The sequence below is a fragment of the Helicoverpa armigera genome, chromosome 15 (genome assembly GCF_030705265.1).
Source record: "Helicoverpa armigera isolate CAAS_96S chromosome 15, ASM3070526v1, whole genome shotgun sequence".
Taxonomy (NCBI): Eukaryota; Metazoa; Arthropoda; class Insecta; order Lepidoptera; family Noctuidae; genus Helicoverpa; species Helicoverpa armigera.
In genome coordinates, this window is record NC_087134.1 from 2,026,796 (window position 1) to 2,042,261 (window position 15,466).

Genomic DNA, 15,466 nt, shown 5'->3' on the forward strand with positions numbered 1-15,466 from the left:
TGACTTCATCAACTGTGAATTATGATATAATACTCATTTATTTATGAAATCCATACTAAGCTTAATAGTTCGTTATTAATGTTAAGCTTAATAGTTTATTTGTTTAAACGGGCTAACCTCTGGAACTACAGATCTAATTTGAAAAGATTACTAGGTATTATATATCCCTCTTATCAAAGAAGGCTATAGCCTAGTTTTAAATTCTGGTGTAAATGAAGCTACTCTTAAGTAAAATTCAACCTTAAGTAGGCCCATTACGGTAATATTACAAAAAAAAAGGTAACAGGAAAATATTTTTTAAGTTCATATAACTTTTTATAGGATACAGCAAATAGAGTTAGTCGTACGTATCATTAACTTTGTATCCTCGAGATAAGAGATCAATATCAAGAATCCCAAGTAGGGTTGTCCAAAGTTCCCCTCTTTACCCTATTGATTTTTTTACTGACGCAGCAACACAATGAATTGATTATTTATATGGATTTTTTGGACAAAATATCTCCAGGAAATAATGTTGTTTTTTATGTTTTCTCTGATATGCAATTGCTTTGTAATATTTCCATTTAATTTTATACATTGTCTTTAACAGATTGTGGAAGAAAATTTCCCAGTAAAACCGCAAAAAATAATTGTAGTAGGTACACAAAAAGTGTATAATGTATTATTATATTTTATCGATAACACTCAAAGCATACAATATGAAAACCCTTTGTATTTTATTTGTTAAAGTAAAGCACTACCCGAAATTATACTTGGCAACATTATAGCGATGAAAAGAGAGATTAATGCTTTAAGTAAAGAAATATACCGACGTTTAAGTGATTGAAAATAAAATATTTTTTATAACAAAATTGTTATTGTACAGTACACACACTTATCATCTCGAGTAGTCCGTATAATGTATGAAAAAATAAATACACAACCAAGTTCAATGTCTACGCCAGCTTAAAAGTATTTTGTTATTTCTTAACAACGTACATACGTACGGTGATACAGGGATACAAAATTAAAGTTTTCATGTGTGGTAACACTTCAACATCTTGCTTCTCCCAGGCGCGAGGAATGATAATTTAAAATTATTACTAAAAGAACTTGCTCATAATTATGCTAAAAGAAATTCATTGCTAAAAGTAAGCACGCGGCGTATCACACGTGTCGTTTTGTCAACGTACAGCGAATGCAAGCTCTTCCACGCTCATTTAATATTTTAATTCCATTCATCATTGGATTTTTAAAAACTTAATGAACCACTCTTCAACCAGAGACAGAATTACATTACTTAGAGGAAAATTGGTCCACTTAAACCTCGTCATTTAAAACGAGCTCGTGAAAAATGAGGCACGATAAAATTTCAACAAAGTACTCCCACTAACATTTTTATTTTCGATACGAAAACTATTTCGTCCGTTAGTTAACAGTTCACCCCAAACTAGAAAAATGGCCCCAATAAAATTTCTTTCAGCAATTCTATTGAATTTTTAAAGTGCTCCCTCGTCCCTATGTGGCGGCTTTTATGTATGACTACGCAACCCTAATCCTGTCTAAAAAACGGGGAAATTGAGATATAAAACTGTGAGATAAAGGGCCTACTTGACAACGGACGCCCGAGGGCAGAAGCCGCTGTTTTTCAACAATTTAAAATGTTTTCGTAAAAGTTTCGGTATTTAATTTATGGGGTACTCCCGTAAAAGGTAGCGTAGCTATTTTTTTCGATGTAACAGGGTGAATTTTTAACTGGTTTTCACACGGTTTTTTCTCAAGGGATGAGAATTTTTTCGGTGTTGGAGGGCTGTGAAATTTTAGGAGATCATTTTAGGTAACCACCTCATTGGCACGTTGAACGAGCCACTCTAACTCCACTCCACCAAAAATATACACACAATTTTCTATGAGAAGCAACGTTGCATAAACTCTTTCGATTTTCAAATCACAAACAACAGTCGACCGTTTACTTTCGTCACGTCTCCCGTGATTAATTCATCTGCGGCACAGATATGCAGATAGATAACTGTTTACACTAGAATGGAGTACACCGTTCACCTGTAAATATACACTGGGAACGCTGTCAGTTTAGCCCACTTCCCCCAATCAGGGTTGCGAAGCGACTGACCATGGACTGTGGAGTATTGTAGCAATTATATTGGAATAGTGCCAGTTTCCGAAGGGTTAAGTAAACCTGCTTCGAGTTGCACTGATGGTGTTCTGACCTAGATGTGCCAGGATGTGGGCTGTTACTTAAGTGTCGTTTACGAGTTGTGAACGTAATTGAGTTATGTAAATTATACAAGCTCTACCAAGATATTTTGTCGACCCAGGTAGAAATATGTGTACAATATTTGTGGATATAATTTTTGTATTGTGTATCTCCAGAAAACTAAAAGTAAAACATGTGATCACCCATCCAAAATATAACCTTATTAGTACCAACGTCATCTTGCTAAACTCAACGATTTTCCTGCCAACTTTTCTGCCATATCATATCCAATAAAGTGTGCCTATTCCAAAACTAAGTTATTTTGGTTACAATCGAAACTGGTAGCGCGTCACTAACACGCGTGGAGTTCACCGTGACAGGTGAAGCCGGTCATAGCAGGCACCGCTCCAATTTTTAGGGTTCCGTACCCAAAGGGTAAAACGGGATCCTATTGTTTTCGCTCCTCTGTCCGTCCGTCGGTCCGTCCGTCTGTCCGTCTGTCTGTCACCAGGCCTGTATGTCATGAACTATGATAGATAGAGAGTTGAAATTTTCACAGATGATGTATTTCTGTTGCCGCTATAACAACGAATAAAATAAATATTTTTGGAGGTCCCCATACAATTGATTTTTTTGCTCATTTTTGCTCTGGTACGGACCCTTCGTGCGACTCGCACTTGGCCGTTTTTTGTGCAAAGCCAGCTATACCTTCAGTTTTAGTTTATCTTTTTACGTGGCAACGCTTCTATTTTAGTGCTGGAAAATTTATTTGTTCTGGGAAAATAGTTTTCGAGCTTTTCATTTGTTTTTTTTGGAAGTGATCGGTGATGTCCCCGTGAAATGTTGATGGGCGGGTGTGTTTATTTGAAATCCGTTTTATGAAAGCTGAAAGCCTTCTAAAGAAAAATCGTTTTCAGAATTTCTATTATACGGTTACAAAATTAAATTCTAATTATTAAAAATATCTGGATCTGTTTTCTGATCTAGGCTGTTATTAATTTTATAAAACGGATTGAAGTCTGGACGAAACTAAACCAGTCATATTTTCCTACTCACAAGAATTAGAGCAGAAGTATTAGCAACGAAGCTTCATTTATTTTTATTTATTATTTAGCCTTGGTCAGTCTAATGTTTCCATAAATCCAAAACAAATAAAAAGGAGTAACTTCGATGCAACTTTGTATGTCACCTTTCTGTCACGTCCCTTTTACTCAGAAAGCAGTAACGAAAACCCTATAAAATTGAAATGATGATTGAATGATCGGTTGCATTTATTGTACCTTGCAGTTTGAGTCAATCAAAATTGAACTCGAATAAAAAGTATCCTACGTTATTTCTTGTATTTCTATCCACAAAAACAAAAAAAAAAACTGAAAACCGAAAACATACATTCAAAAATATTTTTCCGCAAAAGTTTGCTTTAGAACCACCGTTGAAAGCAAATATTATTCAGGTAGCAAAGTATTATACTTTAGTGCTCAAAACGAGCGATGTACCTAGCTAATAATCCGAATAAGTAGACTAATAACCGTAACGTAGCCATAATCATATTTTATCAGGTTTCGTTCATAACGTATTAATCCCCCGTAACACCGACGTTAAATGTTATGTCCCATTAATTAGCGTCTATAACAGCATCAACGTAATTTGTTGTAATTTCAAAACACTTTTTAGGTAACAATCCACTTTTTGTTGGAGTTTGTGGATAAATGAAAGCAAGGGATGATTCATCACGATTAACGCTGAATATTGCAATTGGATGGGTGATCATCAGATTGTATGGATGACCATCAGTCACTTGGCACACTAACAGCCAGTTTCTTCATCAAAAGTAAAAGCCAAAGTAATGTCATAAAGTAAAAGTAACGGTCAAATTCGTTTTATCTATTAGTTTTGCTATTACTGTAGCCTTGAAAAAACGAATTTGACTGTTACTTTTACTTTACGACATTGCTTTGGCTTTTACTTTTGATGAAGAAACTGGCTGTAAGAATATATCTTAGCTGTAACATGAATACTTTTGCAGTACTTAGCGTCACAAGCCAATAAGTCTGGTAAGCAGTCTAAAATCCACCAGACTAAACACTGACTGTCACTGAGATAACTAACCTCAACGTTGCCTGGTATACAAAAATCGTACGTAATCAACACATTCACAACCACTAAACAACCAAACCAAACACAAATAAAAACCCCATTCAAATAAACTGAACTACATACACAAACAAAAATACTTTCGAACTTTCAAACCTACACTCCTAACAAAGCACATACGGTCAGACAGAATAGAGACCCACATTTGAATTTCAAATTCTCAATAAGTATATTGAAGTGTTGAAAATTCCACCGTATTCATCATTCGCGGTGAGGAACTCCAACAAATAGGGGAGTCAGTTTAAAAGCTTGGGGAGCTAGGATGTTGGGAGATAGTGTCATGGAGTAGATAAGTGCACAGAAGATCTTGTTTGTACGACGAAAGATTTCAAGTAGTCGGTAATGGGTGTGGTTCACGTATCTATCATATTATAGTAAAGCTGAATAGTTCGTTGTTTGTTTGCTCTAACGCTAATCTTAAGAACTTGGACCGTTTAGACGAAATACACTGGGTTTTGTAAAAACTTCAATAAAAAAAACAGAAAGTGCAAATAAGGGTGTATCATGTATTTTTCAAAAATCATTCCACGAATATTAAGCTTTTTTTACGAAACTCAGGAAACCTGCAAAATAAAAATCTCAATCCATAATCTAGACATCACTGTAACACTGTTGAGAAGACTAACAGTAGATATCTACGTATTTACAAATCCAAGAAACGTCACATCGATACCATCTATTGACCTACATTTGTTGTATCATTGTAACAAGCGGGTCTTCTGTTTCCATTCTATTCCGTGACGGCGTCCCAGTTATACAGACAATGTTCAAGCACCCTTAGTGGCGAGAAACGCGGTATATACCTCTACCTCTTTATTGAATTGTTCGTATGATTCTTAAAGGTATGAAATCTTGAGACTTTTTGAATTATTCACGGGTTTCCGCTACCTTTTTGAAATGAAATCTGCAGTTGAAATGGCTTCTGTGTTATCAGATTTTGACGTTTCAACTGAGGCGTGATGTGAATTGACAAGTTTTGAAAATGTAGCTTGGATTTTTGAAAAGTTACTGTGCTGCAAAGAAGTTTCACGCAACACATTTTGATATAAGAAACTATTATTACAAGTATTTTAGTCTTTGGTTACATTGAAATTTCGATATTTAAATGTCGTTGTCGTGTATATGTGCGTGTATATAAGCAGATTGCCCTCCAGTAGTTATGCAATTCATGCGTTGCTGTTAAATCCATCTTCAAAGATTAATTAAAGGCTTTTACTATCACAGGATACCATGATCCATGCATAATATTCCCCCTTTCACAGTACAAAAATCCAAAAAAATGGGTCATAACAACCCAAGCACGACCTAATTACAAGGCACATCTCACACTACTTAGATATAAAGGCGTAACCACACAAACCGGAGAACAATTAAAATAAAACATCTGTGTTCCACAAGAATTTAAAACACAGGCTGCATGTAATTAATGTTGCTCCACAAATTGGCGACTCGATCCACAATGTGTGCCAGGGCTTAGGTCGGGGTGCGACTTACAGCGAACTGGAATGTTCTAGAATGTACTGGAATGTTCTGGATCGGCGAGAATGGAATCTCTGCGGGTTGCAGAAATATTGGAGAAGAGAATGGAATTTCCTTTAAGCTGTTAACTTTATTATGTTAAGGATTGTTGTGGCTTTTTATGTGCTTGATAAAAGCAGGATAAAGGTTTATTAAAATGAATCTTGTTTTATATCATGTCGGCATTCAGTGTATGCTGGTGACGACGCCATATACATTATTATTTACCTTTTGATTAGACTAGAAATCCGAATTGGACTGCCTAGCTTTTCCAACTTTGTTAGAATCTACCAACGTTGGGAAAAGCCTAGGCATATGATAGGCATCAAAAAGTGACCCAGCGGTTGAATAACATTGTCACAAAATAAAAAGTACCTACTAGACTCAGTTATTCGTTTCGTTATAAAGTTTTATTGCGAAACTTCAGTTATAACAAGTTTTGTTTTTATGTTTACGTGTAAAAGTATCAGATTACCTATGTTGAGTCAATCAACATATTTTATACCTTTACAATATTTTGTTCTAAAAAATAGTGACCAGTAATTTTTGTTTGAACTTTTGGCTTTACACGCTATAGGCTGATTGCGTCTTTCAAAACTACGTTAAAAGTTTGTATGATTTCATTAAAGTTTGTTCATTTTAGTAACGTTCTTGAAAGCCTTTACATTGTAGAAAAACTTATTCCAACGAAATAATAATAATGATGTCAATTTTTGAAACCTTAACGGTTGCTGGGGAATTGACTGACATTTAATGGTTTGCTTTTCGTCAAATTTGAACGGTGCTACTGATACTGATATATATATTAGCAACACTATTAGGAAGATTTCAAACGAAAAACTCGCTTAAACGAGACATTTTGCTATCCATTTTCCTAAAGGAAATAAAACGCCCATTCTAAATTATTGAAGCCACACTCACTACATGTATAAGTCCTTGAAAAAGTACAAAAAGGTTCCTAAAAAGGTTTATTTTACATCCCCGCTGCCACTAGAACCACGCACAGCGCCTGTTGTGTAACAGATAGGAATTTAGGCCAAACGATGTAGCTTGGGATACGTTATTTATTCCGATTTACGTACAGAACACTAACCTTACAGTTGCAGCACTATTTCACTGTAAATGCCATTTAGAGCTTGGATAAACGTGTTGCACTAATGGTTTAGTGACAAGTTTGATGGTGTTAATTTTGTTGTGTCGTGCGTTTTTTGTCCTTTGTTACGTAAATATTTTATTCGATAAAAAGATTGATAGATTTATGGAGTTTACTTGTGTTAGATGAATTATTGATTTTTAAACTATCATAATATATCTTGCATTTGTTGTAATGTTAGTAGGATTTTAAAAAGTTAAGAGCGCTATTACAAAATCGAATTGCTCAGTTGTAGGTAAATTAGACGATAGCCGGCAGCACTTGCGCATGTGTGCGTCTAGTGAAATACGCAACGAACACCTGCGGACCGCCACGCGGCACAAACGAACTTGAGACTTTGCAACTTTTTTCCGAAATAATTTATTGTTTTTATAGTTTATGAAATATTATTTGTACCGATGAATTTTATAACCTAGAATAGCTCGATTGAGTTACAATAAACAAGTAATCGTTTACAATTTTTAAATTATTTAATCGACAACCAAACTTTTCACCATGTTTATCAATTATAAGTAATTGATTTATAAAAAAACTAAAATCTATAATTCGTCTTCCATGTATTGTATCTTCATTTTCCTGCAACAATGAAAACTAGGAATGTAGATAGTTTATTAAAACAAATATGTCACGTATACCTTTTGCGGGTGACAAAAAATACTTACCATATTATTTGTACTGGTATTCAATTGAGCCTGATAGTCTGAATTAAATATGCTTTCATTATCCTGCAAGAATCAAAGAAGTCCAATTACATTATTATGCAACAGCGAAACTAACGACGATGACATTTACGTACATATTTCTTTATAACCAACATCAAAAAAAGAGAACCCAATCTATAACATTTTCGAATTAGAATATCATGGCCTAATACTTATGTATATTACATTTCAATCAGATCATTATAACTAATAAATAAAATAAAACTCACTAGTATCAAAACGTGTTAGATGCGTAGGTTGCGCTATATTTTTCGAACTCCGGCGAGTTTACGCGGCGCAACAGCGAGCGATACGTCCCTCCTCGGTAAGCGCCTGGCGCTGACTAAAGTTGAACACCGCGCGTCACAAGATTTATATTGATTTTTGCATTGCAAACAAGAATTATTTTAAAATATTTTTTTTTTCAAGCTTTATAACAATACCACCTTAATTATTAAATGTTTTTTATTTGAATTTGGATTATACTTTCATAGATAAAAAATATAGTTTCGTACGGAAAATTGTCAGTAACTCTCAGTTTTATAGAATTATTTTTGGTGTAATACTGTATGAATTGTAATAAATTGATTTAAGCACTTCCAAGTACAAGATATAGTTGTATCTTGAACATTTTTATAAATGGTTAAATTGCTATATCCTCGGAGTACCGAAGCATCAAAAGATACCCAAAAGCAACATTTTATGAAACATCCTTTGCAGAGACAAAGATTTTACTGATGTACGTGGACAAATTAAAATATTTATTTAATACACTTTCAAGATAAATGATCAAACTTTCTGAATCTTATTTTTGTTTTTTTATTGTGACTATATCCAAAGCATCAAAACTCGTATAAAACGTTTAAATTCGCGAAAATTTGTGATAGCCCTCTTAACAATATTTTTGAAATACAGCAGGCCCTTCGGAGCATTATAATTTTCATTTTTAAATGTAGTTTTACGTTTGCCTGCTGGTGATGCGGGATCATTTGAAAGTTACTGTGGCTCTAGTACTGAAAGGGTCCCAAAAAAACAAACATTCGTTTTAGTCAGTGAAAGGTCTGACAGTAGCTCTCGCTGCAATCATAGCTGGAGGGATCATCTAATGATTTCCCATCTCAAAACAAAAAACATATTCCATTTTGACCTTCACTTTTACTCAAAGCTAGCTAAAAGAAAAACCGAAAATAGCCGAGCTACAGAATCACAGTACTCAAAACTGTACATACATATTCCTACACAGCTGTAATATTTGTATTGGTCCCCGATACTTTGTTGGCTGTCCAATGTTTGTCCAACTGATTTGTTTGTGTACGTAGAAACTGAATGCTGGACTATGACTCGATTTATTAACTGTGCTATTGACGTGAAACGGTAGGTTTAGGCATGGCATAGGTTCGTCAACATACTCGCGTTGGTAGCGGAATTTTGTGGTCCGTTTGGTGCAGCTGTTTTGATAAAGGCGGCCCTTTTAAACTGTTTTTATTGGTGTCTATATTTTCAAAATGTGGCTCAAGCTAGAGAATACCATTTTCAAAATCCTGGGTCAATCACTAAGGCCCATTTTCACTGATAACACAAACGTCTGTTTTTATTAAAAACACCGTTTACTTTGAGGATTGAAGGTGAAAATGTATAATAGATAACAGTTTTTTTTAAGAAATCTGACGTTGTTGTCAGTGAGCTTGGGCCTAACTATATTTATAAATAACCTATGAACCTATTGTATTATTTGATATCCGATATAACATATATTCATGGTATTCAAGCCACAAAAAGCGTGATAATTAAAACCAAATTACCTTTAAAACTTAAATAAAACACCATTTCCGATTACTATCGCTACAATTAACCAAAACCGTCAATCAATCATACTGAACACGCAATGATTAACAAAACAAGAGCATTTAATTTAGCTTCATCTATTTATAAACCGAATCAAAACATGTATCATTGTTTTATTAATTGACTGATTAAATTATCATAGCACATTGTGATCGGAACATTTCATTAAAATTATTAGCTTTGCAAAACATGAATATTTGAAATTATGGATAAAGCTTGGATTTTAGTTCAAATGTGTTTGTTTTAATGTTATAACTTAAATTGTTTTAGCTATTACAGTTCATTAAATGCAATCGGGTTGTTGACACAGTGTTGCTGAAGATTGGGCAAACTGGGGAACCTTGGGGGAGGTCATTCTCCAGCAGTGCACGTCATTCAGTTGACAAGACGATGATGATAGACAGATGGACATACGGATGGATAGACAGACAGACGGACAGCGAAGTCTTAGTAGTCGTATCCCGTTTTACTCTTTAGGTACGAAACTCTAAAAAGACGGTAACTCGACCGCATAGTCAAGCTGACCTCTATATGATCTAGACACACGGCAGTGTGTCCGCCAAGTTCGAGCAAAAAAAGCGACACACCGGCCGTGGGTTATATTACACGAACCATTTCGGGCCAAATTCGACCCCCCTGTAACTCAAAATCTATTTTATTTACGCGTTTCAAATTTCTAGTATCTGTTGAGACTCCCTCACTTATCTAAAATACAAAATTTCATTAATATACCTATTGTAGGTCTTGAGATATTGACGTCAGAAAATCGCTATTTTTACTATACACTCACTGACTGACTGACTGACTGACTGACTGACTGACTCACTCATCAAAAAACTAGACCACTTCCAATGGTCGTATTGACTTGAAATTTGGCATGGAGGTAGGTCTTTATGTCAAGGTAAAGGGAAAAATCTGAAAATGGCCAAGTGTGAGTCGGTTTCAAAATAATGAAGGTGTTTTATACCCGGTGTAAATTTATACCCCTAAGGAACTAAAACGAACTAAATTTATATATATTTATAAAATATATCTTCGAATGGTACAAAGGTTTGTATTTAGTCAAAGTAAAGTAAAAATCTGAAAACGGCCAAGTGTGAATCACTTTCGAAAATAACAAATGTGTAACTTTGATCCACGATCATAATATATGATAACATGTAATGTCAGTCAGTTGGTAAATCTAGTCCATTAAGTTAATCTAGTTCATTTCTTCGTAAGAAACATAGTGCATATTAAAAAATCTAAAAGATAGTATAAATGAGACATTTCTTTAACTAACTTCATCATAAGAAAAAAATAAAATAAACAACCTTACAAAATAAATGAAATCCCACCCAAAACAAAAATGTGAAAGACTGCCAAGTTCGATAATATGGGAATGCTTCGCCTATAAAAGAAGTGAGATCTGAATAAGTACCAAGTTCCATACACATACCTCAGTAAAAATAGTTACTTTTTAATGATGTTACTTGGCAAGTTTTAATAGAAAATTAAATACTTGATTCATTGCGTTTAGTAGGTTTATAACAAGGTGTATGAAACTTGCCAAGTAACGTCATTAAAAAGTAACTATTTTTACTGAGGTATGTGTATGGAACTTGGTACTTATTCAGATCTCACTTCTTTTATAGGCGAAGCATTCCCATATTATTGAACTTGGCAGTCTTTCACATTTTTGTTTTGGGTGGGATGAGTTATTCTTCTGACAAACCAATAACTTAACAATCCAACGGCCTTTCCCTATATTCTATCTGTAACTGTCGACTTTCTTACTAGAGATCGAAGTTTGACATTAGTCTCGTTCATGAGACTTCAAGCTCCTATCCCTAGTATCAAATAGCAGATAGATATCATATTGAGTGTGGCTGATTATCGGTAGTAATACAAACATCATTAATCAGTATATTCCACAATAATGAGAATGGTTAGTACAGATTAAGGTAACCTCAAGGCTTAATTAATCGTCTCATTATAATTGTTATCTTAGCCTCACAGAATTAATGCTTGCGACATTAATCATGATCTTATGTACCAGTAATTGATGGGTATACTGCAGAATTTATTTAACTGACTTATTGACTGACTAAACCGTTTAAAGATGCTCATATAATATTTATAACAATGATTAGATTAGCATCTTTAAAAGGCTTTGTGACTTTTTGCTCGCGACTTCATGAAAATTCGAAATAAGTCATGATGATGAGATGAAAATCCTTAGTTTTTTAATCTTTGATCTTACATTATAAACTAGCTTATCCCGAGCTCAGTGAACAAACGAACAAACTAAAAAAACTCTTCAGCATTATAATAGGTGATATTAGAGGGTAAACGGTGGAACCTCTATCAAAACTAATCGTCGATTTGGAATCAGACATTGAATTTTGACATTAGCTAGATATAGGTAATTTAATGGATCTCGAAACTCTAAAATAACGGATAGATTACAGCAATTCAGACAGGTATGTAGTACCTAGAAATTCAGAGAGGTAAATAGTAGAAATTCTCATATGGACAGCAATTCTTAACCTTAGCTTCGGGGAAACCCATATGCCACTATTAAAAAGTCGTTCACTCACTTCCTTATATTGGTTGCAATCACAGACACCTATACATACAAAGGTATATACTTACTATTTATTTTGCATATTATCATAATTAGCGCAACAAATCTAAATAGGTACTCGAATCGAGTACTATTGACTCAATAAATCGTTCGACATTGATACAATCGATACTTATATGAAGTATTCGTACTTATAGGAAATGATTGAATATGACTTTATCAGTAATTCAGAACCAATAATATTTATTCGTAGTAGGAAACAAATATGATATAATATAAAGGACGATTTTGATGTAATTGTCTGTGCTAGTATTTTACAGCAAAATTACCAAACCGATTTCTGATACATACCCTGAGAAGGATATAGGCTACATTTTATCCGGATGCGAAAAGTACCTACTACCCTTAAGATGAAAGTTGAACCATAGAGAACAGCAAGTGATTCTATATTTTTATATGAGAGACAAATCTTTCTGCCTTCTGAAAGATGTTAGAAAAATATTTCATTATTACGTAATCCATTTATCGTTGTAGGCTATGTTGTTCATATGTTGTTCATACCTAGGTTGTGAATGAAACTACTGGCAGTATTAGCTGGTTTTCAAATATTAACCACAAAAGTTATATTATTCTCTGTGAGAACTGAATTTAGTTTCTTTTTTTAGATAAGTGTTTATGAACTTAATTTATACAGTATTAAACAAAAAACCATGAAATACAACTATAAATAAAAATATTTTAAACTGGAATCGAACTTTGAACTGCACAAGTCACGCCGCCTTCGCCAATCTTCACCAATCAATTCACCTATTAGATATACCATGCCTATTATAAAAGACCGGTAAAAAATCAAAACATATAGCACATATAAAAACAATCTTTCTATCCCTTTCTTTCACACATGGTTATTCTAATGCTTCCTTACTCTACGGTTAGCCTATGACCGGTCCCGTCAATCAGTTGTCACGAACAAAACATGTTTACACTGCGCCTTCTAAATATTACAACAAATACAAAACACTTATCAAAACGCAATGTACGTAAATAGTTATTATGTAAACCACTTACCATTATTAGGCATTAGTTTATTTATTTCCTCCAATTCATAGCTTTCATTTTTCTTGTTTATTTTTCTTCCATTTGACACTTGGATAGGACGTTCATTTTTGTCCATTAATGTATTATTTTGTTCACTCATTTCTGTCAATATTGTTATAACCTTTTTCGCCAAAAGCACTCTGTTTATGTTTAGTTTGCTTCAGAGTTCCACTACAATGACAATTGGGATCTGTGTTGCCAGCTCTCGATTTTATTTACCCATTACTGTGTGTTATTCTCAAGAATGTTTCATTGTTGAAGTTTAAATACAAAATTGCGATAGAACTTTTCATCTTATTAAACCGCAAAAATTGTATCAAATGTTTTTGAGAAAATTTTAAAAATACTTTTTCATAGTTTTTCATTACTATTTCTTCTTCAAGGCTTCTTATATTTTAAATATGCTTTACAAAACATATGTTTTATTGCATTATGTATGAGTCAATATGCAAACATCTGAATCGTCGTAAGAAGATTTCTTACAGTGCAATAACTTTTACAACCATATGGGAAAGATTTTACTTACTGGCAACTATGTAACCGTGCAAGTATCAAAGCTCGATCTTCGATCGGGTATCTTCGTAACTCTTCGGCTTCAATCGGTTTTGCTCATTCGCGACAACAGACGTTCAATACGTCATTGGCGCCAAAACGGATCGAAGTTGAAATAAAAGTTATGACTCACTGGTCAATTGGGTTAAGGTTATTTTAAACTGTTATTGGATAGATCAATCTATACTAGAATTTTATGTCGCTGTAAAAATAAAACATTTTATGTGATTGACATACTCTATATCTTTACGCGTAAGGTGCTTTTGAACGTGGGTAAACTCAATCATGTTAATCATGTTTCTACAGCTTTCTTTTGCTGAAAAGAGCAAATTACCAACCTGTATGTATGTAGTAATTTGTCTACAAGAAATAAAATTATACAACATGAATTTCCCAAACGTTTTTCTAAGCATTACACAAGTTCTAAACAATTATTTCCGTAACAGCACCTTTCCCAAACAAAATACAGGGTGTTTCTACCATCCGTGTTCGATTAATATTTTTGGGCTGACTGCTGCCGCTACAAACCTAATGTAGCGTAAAATACGTGCCAGCGAATATCCACAAAATGTTTAACGACCCTATAAAGAGGTAGACATGGTTTTTTATAGAATCATAATGGGTTCAAAATTGTTGTTATAAAAATTACGAATTGTTACACCCTGTTTGTTTATTTTTTATTATTCTTATAAGTACAGCATCATTATACTTACCACAGTTTATTCGTGTAAGAGGAGCAGCTATATTTAGGAAATACAATTTTAATCCTTTAATAATATTTATGCGAAAGTAACTCGGCTTGTCCGCCTGTCCAACTTTCACTCCAAAACTACTGAAGCGGTAAAATAGTCAGTAAAAAGGCTAGACAGAAAAATACCAGCCTAATATTCTATCCTCTGATTACCTGAAAACTATCACTGAAATAACACCTAAAACAAGCTATATAAACCATGAGAAAACCACCCGATCCTAAATTCATTGGAACAAAAACATTGTTCAACAAAAACACATATTACCCAACCAACAAGGAGAGAAGTACATAGTTCGGCTTCTGTAACGTTATCGTACACCGTATATCATAATATAAGGCCGGTTTCATACTGTGGGGTTACCGAAAAGCGCGCCTTCCTAAACCCTTATAGCTGATACCTTCACACTAAACGCGAGGCTAGAGATCGTAAGCCAGTAATGCTGCGTAGAATCTTGACTTGGCGATTTAAATTCGTGAGTGTACACCCAGCCTAAGGGACAGAAGTCAGAGTAATTTATTTGTAATAAGATAGTGAAAACGTTTATCATACAAAGGTTTTCGTTCATATTTATTTGATACTGACATGGGGTTCGTTAGCCCTAATGGATATAAGACCTTTTTCGGTATGGTACCAAGGCGTCAGTTTCCAAGTGTCAAAATACCGACGACATTTTTTCAGCTGTCACTGAATTTCTTGGAAAAGTTGTAGACAAAAAGGTTGTCATGATGAAAATATCTCTTTGCCGTCACAAATCAGATTCTATTTTTTGCAAAGAAATCAGGATCTCGATATAAAGATTTCGTTCCAGTATTTAATAATAGATGGAAATTTTATTTCAGCCACAGGGTTGGCTATTGCAAAATATGTCCATTAAATTCATTTATTTTAATTTATTCTTTTTTATTGAATAAGTAAATTAAATAGGCTAGACGT

General features: G+C 34.0%; 2 protein-coding genes and 1 long non-coding RNA gene across 4 annotated transcripts in view; 1 reads left to right on the top strand and 2 right to left on the bottom strand.

Moving 5' to 3' along the window:
- Nucleotides 1-13,408, bottom strand: part of LOC110373960 (major myo-inositol transporter IolT) — a 34,299-nt gene extending 20,891 nt beyond the window's left edge. Inside the window, exon 1 of the mRNA XM_049844843.2 lies at nt 13,200-13,408. Coding sequence (XP_049700800.2) covers nt 13,200-13,329 — 130 coding nt within the window. The 5' untranslated portion in view covers nt 13,330-13,408. The remainder of the gene's footprint in view (nt 1-13,199) is intronic.
- The window catches only part of LOC110373961 (hemicentin-2), a 274,475-nt gene that overhangs the window by 145,583 nt on the left and 113,426 nt on the right, over nt 1-15,466 (top strand). The window lies entirely within an intron of this gene.
- On the bottom strand, nt 7,471-8,138 carry LOC135117904 (uncharacterized). Its single transcript, XR_010277233.1, has 2 exons — nt 7,682-8,138; nt 7,471-7,595 (listed from the first exon to the last, which is right to left on the bottom strand). It is a non-coding gene; the product is annotated as an uncharacterized LOC135117904 (long non-coding RNA).